This window comes from Crinia signifera, chromosome 6, assembly GCF_055691185.1.
Source record: "Crinia signifera chromosome 6, ASM5569118v1, whole genome shotgun sequence".
Taxonomy (NCBI): domain Eukaryota; kingdom Metazoa; phylum Chordata; class Amphibia; order Anura; family Myobatrachidae; genus Crinia; species Crinia signifera.
In genome coordinates, this window is record NC_139222.1 from 189,263,719 (window position 1) to 189,276,512 (window position 12,794).

At 41.2% G+C, this 12,794-nt stretch overlaps 1 protein-coding gene across 2 annotated transcripts in view; it reads right to left on the reverse strand.

Moving 5' to 3' along the window:
- Positions 1-12,794, reverse strand: part of MICU1 (mitochondrial calcium uptake 1) — a 235,671-nt gene that overhangs the window by 96,394 nt on the left and 126,483 nt on the right. The window contains exons 1-3 of one of the 2 annotated variants that reach the window (XM_083148443.1): positions 11,989-12,456; positions 11,316-11,430; positions 3,067-3,149 (exon numbers count right to left, since the gene is read on the reverse strand). In XM_083148443.1, the coding sequence (XP_083004569.1) occupies positions 3,067-3,117 (51 nt within the window). In that variant the 5' untranslated portion in view covers positions 3,118-3,149; positions 11,316-11,430; positions 11,989-12,456. Of the gene's footprint in view, positions 1-3,066; positions 3,150-11,315; positions 11,431-11,988; positions 12,457-12,794 lie in introns of those variants that run through there. The other variant, XM_083148442.1, reaches the window with a different exon arrangement.

Genomic DNA, 12,794 nt, shown 5'->3' on the forward strand with positions numbered 1-12,794 from the left:
AGAGAGAGAAAGAGAGAGAGAGAGAGAGAGAGAGAGAGAGAGAGAGAGAAGGGAAGAGAAGGGAAAAAGAGAGGAGGGAGAGAGCCAGGGGAGAAGGGCCATCGCAATGTTTTTATGCACTACTCACCCCTACACTGCCTCTTCTCCCCATGACATCCTCTTCCCAGACTCAACCAATTAAAAACAAAACATATATAATAGCACTTTTGTATACATGTGAAAAAGTTAATAAAAAATGTAATCTACTGTACATTAGATGTAAAAAAAAAAAAAAAACAACACATCAGGCACTTTCTCTCACAGAGTGCAACTAAGCTGATCATCCACTCATTGGTCATCTCACGGCTCGACTACTGCAATGTTATCCTCACCGGCCTCGCTCAATCCCAACTGGCTCCTCTCCAATCTGTCCTCAATGCTGCAGCCAGGCTTATCTTCCTCTCCCGCTGCTCTAATTCTGCTACTCCCCTTCAACAAAATCTGCACTGGCTTCCATTCCCCTACAGAATCCTCTTCAAACACCTCACACTCACATACAGGGCCATCTCTAATTCCATTGCTCCATATATCTCTAACCTCATCTCCATTCATACACCCTCCCGCCCACTACGGTCGGCTGGCGACTGTCGTCTCTCCTCCACCCTGATCACTGCTTCCCATGCTAGAGTACAGGACTTTGCCCGTGCTGTACCCCTTCAGTGGAACGCACTCCCTCGCTCCATTAGACTCTCCCCGACCTTGAAAAGCTTCAAACGGGCACTGAAAACTCACCTATTCATCAAAGCATACCCTTCCACTGCATAAACCAGATGGTTCTCCGACCCCTTGCCTGTTTACATCCTGCTATCTAACCACCACCCACTTGCTTGCACCTCTTGTAATCTGTCTGTCTCCCCTTCCTACTAGATTGTAAGCTCCTCCGAGTCAAAGCCCTCTTCTCTTCACATTTCACTCACAGCTCTCCTATACTCCAACACTCAGTGACCATCTTTGTCCGCATACTCATCTCCATCATTGGCATCTAGCCTCTAGTTGTATGTTGATTGAGTCCTCACTACTTATATCCAAGCTGTAATGTGTATTGAACTGTGGCGCTCTTTATTTGTACTGTATTTTTGTTATTTATTCAATGTTATGCCAAGCTTTGTCTCCCTGTATTGTTCCTTTGTACGGCGCTGCGAAACACTTGTGGCGCCTTATAAATAAAATTATAATAATAATAACAAATAAATAATGCAAAAAACACATAGGGCAGTATTCAATAACAATTATCGCGATGTGCAGCGAATCCTGTGTAGGATTTGCTGCACAGTTGCCGTGTTCCGGAGGGCTGGAGCCTTCGCTGCCAGCCCTTGCTGTCACAGTACACAATGCCGCAGGGGCTCGCTGCCCCTGACAGCGATTCTTGACCCCTGCGGCAAACGCCGCTGGGAGCAGGGGATGGCGGCAGGCAGGGAGATGGAAGTATTTTAAAAGTTCTGATTCCAGTTCACCATAAAAAGATGGCGATTGCTAGACGATGACACACAGCGAAAATCACTTAGAAAGCAATTCGCCATCTGATACCAAGCGAATACACTCACGATGAAATTGAAAAACACAGCGAATTGCGGTGACTATCAGACGGCGAATTGTCCATCATTCACTGTTCACTGTCGGTGAATATTGCACGTGGAATAGGGTGAATCACTTTTTCAGTAAAAAGATTCACCTTAGAGCATGAAAATAGCACACATTCGTCGTAGAACATGGCGAATCAGCCTCATTAAATACTGCCCAGAGAATGGTAAAAAAATCAAATGAAAAAAAGCAGGAAAACTACCAAAGAGACACAAGTTGAAGTCCAAGTTCACTGTATGGAACCACCTGATGCTTTCTGAGTTACTACAGGCTCCATGGAAGAAGACCCAGGTGGACCCAAAAAGCATAAAATGCATACTGACGCAATGCTTCTGGGAGAATGTCATTTGTTTTGTAGCCAGTCACATTAGTGATTCACAAATGAAGAAATTAAGTTGTTAAAAAGAATAACCCCATACCTACTATGAAACATGATAGATGCTTTGTCATTTTTAGGGGCTATTTTACTTAATTTGACTATCCTGGTATTTTAAAAAGTTAAGCATAAATGCCTAAAGGTAGAAATATCTGAATTAGTTGCAGGTGATGCTCGTGCATGTGTGATATTTTGGTACTTCCTCATCTTTGCGGCCACAGCTTATGCTACAGAACTCACGCAGTGTAACCATCACCACCCTCCTGTTTCCATGCCACCACCTATTACCTTTAGTAAAGTTGTGTCGAGCGAAGTGCAACACCGAAGCGAGCTCGCGAGGGGACAATGGTGCTATTCTAAAAGCGGCTAACGCAGGAATGTCCCTCCAGCTGTTGGGAAACCACACATCCCAGCAAGCCTTGCCATAGTTTTAGCATTCCCCAATAGCAAAACTGTGGCAAGGCATGATGGCACTTGTAGTTTCACAACAGCTGGAGGGCCCCAGTTTGGACATGCCTGGGCTAACGTAACTGGCTTAAGCTGTGGCCGCAAAGATGAGGAGTACCGATATTTTTGTGTACAAATATTTACATATTTATAACATATATAACTTGTTGCATGAGATACACATGCACATGTGCAAGATAAACACATGCTCAGACACAATCAGAACTAATCTCCCCTCAAGTTGGTAGGTTTTAGGTCATAATTGTCTGTCACTATCTGAAACAGTGTGCTAAATTTCTGGAACTTCTGGAAGCAAGTTAAACATTTTCCGACTTGTTTCATATAGAATACTAGTAAGCCCTACTAGCTTTGAAAGCTAGTCCGCTACCTTGTGATTGCCTGTGTGTTTGTGCATGTGTGAGAGAAAAAGCTGTAGTTTCACTCGCTGCCAACATATGGCAGTGTTTTGGAGACACACAAATGGACACTAGACAGACAGACATACATACATACATACATACATACATATATACATATATATATATATATATATATACACACATATATATATATATATATATATATATATATATATTTAAAAAAACGAAGATGTGAAGTCTCACCTGCTCAAACTCTTCCATATCCACTTCCCCATCTCCATTAAGGTCAAACATTTTGAAAGCAATCTCAAAGTTTCTTTGAGGAGCTAAAACACAGAAACAAAAACATAATATTAACGGACTGCTACCTTCAAGTAACTACTGAACATAAAATAAGGTGCATGTGCAGAGACTGGACAAACTTGTTGTACAAACACGACTCACTTTCCAAGATTTCTATTTATCTTTTTAACCTTTAGCAGTCCAAATTTTTTTTGCCAAATGAAAAAGTCTGGTTTAAATTGTAATTTTTTAAATTCAAAAAATGGTCTCCATTGAATGTTGAACGACGTTAATGTTCTTATTTTAAAATGGCTCACCACTGAATCTGCTACTAGCGCTAGGGCGGTTGAGTCTGACTAGAAGTTGGACTTGAAAGGGTTTTAACATTTGAAGAACACTGCCTAGTACCTAAAGGGCCTAATTTTTTTTGTAGGCAAAGCCGATGTTGCCACACCTGAGCATTTATCAGTAGACTGCTCATGTGCCACCTTCAAGCTGCTCCTACTATGCCAAGGGACCTAAATTTTCACAGTAAGGATTAAATGCAGAGTGAGTGATGGGAGGGAACAGTCTGGTGGAGGTAACAGGGAATGGTGGCAAAAAAACACAGGGACACCACAGACTTTCTCAGCGTGTCGGACTCCGTGGCAAATAATGCAAAGAGAGGAACATGGTGCCAGCGTGACTACTGCTTTGGCGTATGTATACTTTGTAATAGCTACGGTAGGCAGCTATTCTTTTCTGGGGGACAACTTCACTTGCTGTGATTAGTTGGAAGGCTTAATAGTATTATGTAGGCTTCTCCGTCCAAAAATTAACTAGGCCCAAAGTACTGTACAATACAATTTTGGGTACTTGTTTCCTAGAACGGCGTCCACTAAGCAATTTGCTTAGTGGGCTATTCTGCGTAGGAAAATCACATTGCATCGGCCATTTTAGGGCCATGCGATGCGATGTGATTTTCCTATGTAATTTATTCACTGCTCTCTCTGCCCCGGGCCATCGCATCTGCTACAAAATCGCATGCGATTTTATAGGGTTTGCGATGCCATGACATTAGGTATACAATAATATGATTGTATGTCCCCAAAACAGGTTTAACGCACCCCCCCACACACACTATCCACGCCACCCCGAAGTGTGGCGAGCGCAGCGGAACACGTCCTCCGACTATTTCATTACCCCACTATCCACGTCGGCATGGAGTTGATTTTATATAGTGTGACGAGCGCAGCGAGCCCCGCGGAATACATGTTAAAGTAATACGCGTTCGCTCGCCACGTTTCGGGCTCGGTGGCTCGCTGCTCTCGCCACACTATATAAAATCAACTCCACACCGACGTGGATAGTGGGGGAATGAAAAGGTCGGAGGACGGGTTTCGCAGCCACTTGCCATGCTTTGGGCTGGCGTGGATAGTGGGGGGGTGCGATAAACCTATTTTGGGGACATACAATCATATTATTGTATACCTAATGTCATGGCATCGCACACCCTATAAAATTGCATGCAATCTTGCGGGACATGCGATGCAATGCAATGCGATATAGTGGGGTACAATGAGCATAGAAAAAATTACATTAAAAAATCACATCGCATGCCGTTATAATACACAGTGCTGTACGTAGGAAATCTGGGCACCGTGCTAGGAAACAAGTACCCAATTTTGCACATCACACAGTACAAACAAAAAAGAATAGCATACTCTAGCTTGTATTTATTTGTATGTTTACAAAAGCCAAAAAACTACTTTTCTACTTTTTTAGCTAGACACGTCTTGAAATATAATACAATGGACTAGCATTTTGCTGCTGGTGAGTAATAGGCACATGTCACTATGTTAGAAGTTAGTGTAGTAGACGCTAGATGGCAGAAACTACTTGATAGCATATAAAATATAAAAATTCATGTAGATGTGGTGTATGTGTTTCCAACTAAGCCCCTCCAGATTAACAACAGGGTGGTCAGGGCTACCGACCCAAGGACCCACAAATATCTACATCACCAGCATAGGAGGCACTATCGCATATGTGAACTGAAGTTTATATGGAATAATGTGAATAGGGGAACAGTTTATTTAAAATATTTGTGGTACTAGGAGGATTTGCTCATTCTGTCTTAATAACATACTGTATTTTGGCAATTTTATTAATATTAGACTGTATGGATAGTCTTCCCCACAACTTTCTTTCCCTGGGCCCCCACAAACTTTAATCATGAGAGCATGGTTCTGGTATAATGGGTCAACAATGTCTAGATCGACAGTCATTAGGTCGGCCACTATTGGTCGAGAGCGACAAGGTCAAAACCTAAAAATGGTCGACATACCCTATGTCAACACAAGCTTAAGGTTTGACATATACTGTACATGGTCAACACACAAAAAGTCGACAGGCGGTTTCCCTTATTTTGTGTGTCTATGTTGACATATGTCGAGATGGACACCATCTAAGTGTACCGCTGCGCTCACCATGCTTCGGGCATACTGTTAAAAGCTAACTCCATGCCCACTTGGATAGTAAAGTATGAACTAAGTATGAACAGCTGCACTAGCACTCAGAATATAGGCATGCCGCATATCATTTTAATCAGTCTGCTTGTAGTCACATAGCAATGTTCATAACGCATTTAATTATTTATTTATAAACCGTTTCTTATACAGTGCATCAGGTTCCGTTGCACTTTACAAATAGAAATAGGTAGAAAACAAACTGGACAGTTACGGACATTAATAATTGTAGGAAGTCCCTGCACGCATGCTTAAATGCACAAAAATACTCTTGTGCAAATGTGCTTGCGACTAAGCGTGACTAGAAGGGTTGTTTAACGTGACTGCAGAAATGATGAGGGAGAACACAGCGGTAGCTTTTAAACACAAAAAGCAACCTTTCTTCTGCACATAAAATGAAAAGCCAGTTATGTAAAGTAAAAACCCTCACTGTAGAAGCCATAAAAATATCAGCAGTGTTCTAAAGATTCCTTCTGCCACTAGTTTTAATTACCCAGGGAACATCTGCTCTATTAGAAGTTATTCCACTTCTGGGTATACCTTATGTACTTAATATAGTTACTTTCAGAAGATAGAAATTATTATTATAATTATAATTTTATTTATAAGGCGCCACAAGTGTTTCGCAGCGCCGTACAAAGGAACAATACAGGGAGACAAAACTTGGCATAACATTGAATAAATAACAAAAATACAGTACAAATAAAGAGCACCACAGTTCAATACACATTACAGCTTAAATGTAAGTAGTGAGGACCCAATCAACATACAACTAGAGGCTTGAGGCCAATGATGGAGATGAGTATGAAGATGGTCACTGAGTGTTGGAGTAAAGGAGAGCTGTGAGTGAAATGTGAAGAGAAGTGGGCTTTGACAACAGGAGGGAAGAGGGCCCTACTCGGAGGAGCTTACAATCTAGTAGGAAGGGGAGACAGACAGATTACAAGAGGTGCAAGCGAGGGGGTGGTGGTTAGATAGCAGGATGTAAACAGGCAAGGGGTAGGAGAATCAGCTGGTTTATGCAGTGGAAGGGTACGCTTTGATGAATAGGTGAGTTTTCAGTGGCCGTTTGAAGCTTTGCAAGGTCGGGGAGAGTCTAATGGAGCGAGGGAGTGCGTTCCACTGAAGGGGTGCAGCACGGGCAAAGTCCTGTACTCTAGCATGGGAAGCAGTGATCAGGGTGGAGGAGAGACGACAGTCGTCAGCTGACCGTAGAGGGTGGGAGGGTGTATGAATGGAGATGAGGTTAGAGATATATGGAGCAATGGAATTAGAGATGGCCCTGTATGTGAGTGTGAGGTGTTTGAAGAGAAATATTTTTTCCTAAATTTGTCAACTGTGTCCAAGTATAATGACTACCATATCTAACCTAGTTTAGGTCACAGATGTTTCTTGCATCAAAGCCTATGGTTTTTCTGGCAAAAATATAATGAACCAATTACATTTTAAATATGACTATTTTTGCAGTAGTAGCTTATTTCATATTGTTATTTTGTTTCAAACAATTAAGATATTTCTTATAATTGGGTAGCAGGGTGGCAGAGTAGCCAGCATTAATGCTTCACAGTGCTGCAGGCTTGAATTTGAGTGCAAACAAGACAATGGCATGTATTCAATGCTCCTATGTCGCCGTAAATAACGGTGAGTGTGCATGTTTTTTTGAGAGTAGTGAAGTTTTCTCTCATATTTTGTGCTTCCCTGTATTCAACTCTATTGCTACTCCAAAAATATTTTGCGAAGCTAACTCAGTTCACCCTGCACTTCTCCCCGGTATTCGCAATGTCTGTTCAATGGGGATTTTAGTGTCTCTCTCAAAAAGTGTATTCAATGCACAAATTGCGAGTCCTGCTGGTTTCTTTTTTTAGAGATGTTCTCCATTTTTCCCTCTGCATCTTTTTTAGGTGAAAATGTAGGGTTATCTTTGTTAAAGTTGTTATTTTTTTAGTTTTTTTATGGCTTATAAATTAAAAAAAATGTACTCTAATGTATTTATTGCAAGTGCCATAATGCTGTACTTCTATATTAATTTATTTGGAATTTAATAATTTTTTTTTAATGGTAACCAATAAGAAATCATTTTGGAATGCTCCTAGTAATTTCCCATGCTTCCTCTCTTCTTCCATACCTAACCCCCTAACAGGCTTTTAAACACGCTAACAATTATAAAATAAATTAAATAAAAACACAGGGCAAAGAAACAATGCCAAAAGCACAACACAAGGATAAAGGCCAAACAGAACAAAATACACCCGTCTGCACAAACCCAATTAAAATAGTCACACAGCCATTTGTTGTAAAAAAAATACTGAACAAAACATTAACCTTTCTAAACCTTTGTAAAAAAAATACAAGTCCACAAATGCGAGGAACACGCTGCTGAGATGAACACCCTGCTCAGGAATATCCCAGTCTGACCAGCTCACGTGGAGAGCAGGAGAAAACAGATCTCTCCAGTTACAGCACTCCCATTTGAACTCGCATAATTATGCTAAGTTCGCAAAAGGGGCCGGCGAGCTGGCCACACGTTGAATACTGAGGAAGTCAGAAATGAGGAGATGAGAAAAAGTGCCGAGCGCTTCAGCCAGATCACAGGGACACAGAACAGTGAGCGGTGAGCCAGACTCTCAAAAAACATTGAATACTCCTCAATCTGTGTGGGACTTATGTTCTTTCTGTCCCTATGCCTTGCCTGCATGGTTTTCCTACAGGGGCTTTGGGTCACTCAAACAATCCAAAATTATTCTCAAAAGTGAATTGGCTACAGAATAACTAAACTCTAGTTGGTGTGCTGTAGTGAATTAAGACTGTAAGACCCAAAGTGTCAGAGCCTTGAGTGAATTATAAATATTCAGTACAGTATATCATACACCCTAATTATGTATCATTATACCAACTTCTCTCTCTGCTACTATTCGTTGGATAACTCATCAGCTACATTGGCCTCCAACACCAACTGTAAACACCCAAAGTTATCTTAATTATGAATGCTCTTGCTCTCCATATCAATCCCCTCCTGCATTACCAGCTGTATGCTGTCCGTTTACTTTTGATGTCCAGACGCGTCCCTCCCGTGACCGCATGGCAATGCACCGGTCGGACATTAGTCTGTCAAGTGCAGGCAGACTCATAGACTGTCCGGTTGCACGCCACTTCAAAGATTTGGGCCACTCCATCTCTTCCTTAAAATATTTCATTATAGATCATGTTAAAGAAACAATTCGTGGGGAGATAGGGCAAAAAAATTGTTGATCATGGAATCCAAATGGATTTTCAAATTAGGTACCATAAGACCTAATGGGTTAAATGATAAGATTAACTGGAATAGTCTCATGTAGTCTGCTTGTATAGGGTGATATTTTTAACTACTTTTTGGACGCCATTTTTAACTACTTTTTGGACGCCATTTTGTCATGTATAACCTCCATTTTGTATCTGTATAACTTCATTGCTTCGTATTTTTACTTTTTATTATGATTAGGGCTTTTACAGACATATAGGCACCAGTTAGAAATATAGTTCCATTCTAAGTGTCAGCTGTCTTTTTCCTTTGACCTCGGGTGGAAGATATAGTGTGTGGGAAGGGTAGCCAGTGTTTAGGCAAACTAATTATAATAAATATATGTTCCTGCTATCAGTATGTCTGATGGAAAAGGTCTAGTAAGCTGTTTGGGCTATTGTGTCCAATAACTCTGTGAACGGGAATCTTGTCATTTTGGATAATTTATATCATGTGCACAGACTGCTACATCCAGCTTCACAGAATGGCTATAAAGGGTAGAGATTTTTACATAGCGGGAAAAGTTCCTGAAGCTAGGTCTGTCTGCAGCGGACACAGACTTCTAATCCACCTCAGTGTAATAACTCAGTCGAGTTACTAAGAGGGACCCTGAGGACGACTGGACTTTTATTCGTTAAACTACTTATCTGATGATAAACCATCCGGGACAGATCTTAAAACATCTGAGATAAAAGCTGAGTATTAACTTGTTACTTATTTGCATGTTTTTATTATTGTAGCTTAAATAAATGTTTATCTTTGTTTTGAAATGTCCTGCGTCAGTCTCCATATTTAACACATTGTATCCTAGAACCTGGTCGCTTGAGTTATTATTTTCAACAGACAACACTGCTATTTATGCTATCATTGATACACTGTTCTGTGCATTTATTCAGTTAGGTTTGACGCATTCTGGCTGCCATATGTATTTTGTTTTCATTTGTGTGTATTGTATGTATTTTTTGTATTCATTGTATGTATTCTACAGCGCGGGTCAGATAACAGTTTCCAGATATAGTGTAGTGGGAGGACAGCGGGTGTTCTCCGGTATGTGAGTATGAAAATTGCTGGTGACGGCAGTGTCTTAGCTGCATCCCGTTGTGCCCAAGTCTGCACCCACACGCTTAATCTGATGACAGTTATCTGCCCTCCTGTATTTTAATATTTGTTTGTTGTTCTCCTAGATACTGGCCCTGGGGCTACCGCAGTACTGCATTCCCAGCCGCCAGGAGGTTGAGTGCAGCAGAACTTCCGGGAGTTGAGATGCACGCTGAGGGTTGCTTGGCAACGTAACCGGATGTAGATGATGACCACTTCCGGCTGGCGGTACGGTGCATGCGGCGGACCTCGGACCAGACAGGAGACTTGTAAGTATAAATGTATATTTTATATATCATGCATTTGCTGTAGGTTGGAGCTGAGGACGGGGCTCATACCCCAAAACGTTCTCCTACCCATATAAACTTATGGTGCTCATCAGTTAATCGTCTTTTGAGTGCCGTTTGTTCCGGTTCAATGGAATTGGAGGTATTTGTTGCATATACTGGCACCGCAAGCAAGTTGTTCATTACACATGGAGTGCCGGCAGTATTGGAATTGTGTATATATATATATATATATATATATATATATATATATATATATACATATATACATACATACATACAGAAGGATATATGGCGCTATGTCAGAAGTTCTCAGTCCAGCACAAATAAGCCTATACCATAGGCCAATATAGCACAAAGTCCCAATTTATTCGGACTGCTGCTCCCTCATATAAGATTCCTGGGATCCTCAGGAATAATGGATGTCTGTAGAAGATAGAATAACAGAGGGGCGCTCCATAGTGCGTAAAACAGTTTATTCACATAAAAGCACACAGCATAAAAGATAACCAGCCAATAGTTGCTCGTACCAAAATTATCATCAGTGTGGGCTGGATACCACAGGGTTCAAAATGTTTACCAAGCCAGGCAAAACTCCAACCTTTATACGGGGCAGCCTGGAAAACACAGGATTGGCTTGTCCAGGCTGTCCTTCCCTTGTCTGTTCCCGTACGAGGTTCCCGGCACGCTGTGTTACCCCTGGAGGGGAGAGCAGCGTGGGCTGTGAGTTCCTGACGGTTGCCCCGGATAAAGGTTGGAGTTTTGCCTGGCTTGGTAAACATTTTGAACCCTGTGGTATCCAGCCCACACTGATGATAATTTTGGTACGAGCAACTATTGGCTGGTTATCTTTTATGCTGTGTGCTTTTATGTGAATAAACTGTTTAACGCACTATGGAGCGCCCCTCTGTTATTCTATCTTCTACAGATATATATATATATATATATATATATATATATATATATATATATATATATATTGGTCTACCAAGTGATTCATATTTTAGTATACTTTTACTTTTGAACTGTAGGCATACTCACTTGAGAGAACTGTGGTAAGGAAAATATAATCTGAGAATGAGATAAGTCCACATTCTCCCAATGTGAAGAATATACTGTCCTCGTCAGCAAACTTCTCTCGTTCTTGTGAAATTTTCTATAGAATTTTGATATGAACAAAAAGGGGAAAGCATTAGACAGTAATCATGAAGTATTAGGTTTGCTCCGTGTCTCAATACTGGGTAACACATCTTTTAGTTTTCAAAGTCTTCAAATGGATCATGCATTTCAACTACAGTATAATTAATGACATGCATATGCTACAAGGGTCTTTTTTTTTTTAAAGTAACACTGGCTCTCCAGTATTATTTCAATCATGTTACAGTAAGGGCCTAATGGGGTAAGGCTACTGCGAAAGCTTTAAAAACTAAAAGAGTATGTAAGTCACCAAAATCTCTGATTATAGACTAATTAGGTAACTACAGAAAAATAGAAGTATACACATGTATCTGTATAACACCACACTCCGTATACAAGGAGAAAAGAAATAAAAGAAAAAAGAAAAACTAATCTTGCAAACATAAAATCAAAAGGTCATGCATCTGCCAGAGCAGGATATGTGAACGATACAAGCACGAAGATATCCAGGAGTAGAAAAGAAAATAAGAACACCACCACATTTAGGTCTAGTCCAAGGACTGTGCCCACTGGTTACCTCTGTCTAGCGGAGATCCAATCATATACAAGGTAAAGGAAAGACAATTGGTTAAACAAGAACACATAATGAGGATACATAATAAGCAAAGATGTATACATCCAGGTGGCTGGACATCTAAATTCTCAGTGGTTGCAGCTGTACTAGCCAGATGGCTGTGTGTCACTGGGGACCGTGTCAGCTGCTGCCACAGTGCCTGATGTGATTGCTGTGTTGATTGGGAATCCCTGAGACTACACTTATAAGTGTATGTGAGAGCATCCTGAGTAAGTGACTTCAGCACATAAACCCTTAATAATTGCCTTACTGGGCTGATGATCGCAAAGTACTCTTAGAAAGATGGTAAATAAAAATAAATATTATGGTACTTGTGTATTATCACGGCCACAATCGCGGGCATCGTGTGCCTTAACTTTAAGGCACACGATGCGACGCGATGCCCACGATTTCCCCATAGGCTTCAATGTTAAAATATTTAACATTGAAGCCTATGCGATGGACCCGATTTGTCCATAGGCTTCAATGTTAAATTATTTTAACATTGAAACTGAGTCCATTTGACATAGTAAAAAATGGGAAAAGGCCGAATAAGGGCCATTTCTCATTGGCTATGGCCCCGTCATGTGTGTAAAAAATAATGGCCCCCCATTGTGGCCGCCACCCCCACGATTAACACGAACCCGAAGCGTGGCGAGCGCAGCGAGTCAGCGAGGGGCGGCGGTGCGCGTCCTCAGACCTTTTCATTCCCCTACTATCCACGTCGGCGTGGAGTTGAGAATAGATTAGTGTGGCGAGCGCAGCGAGCC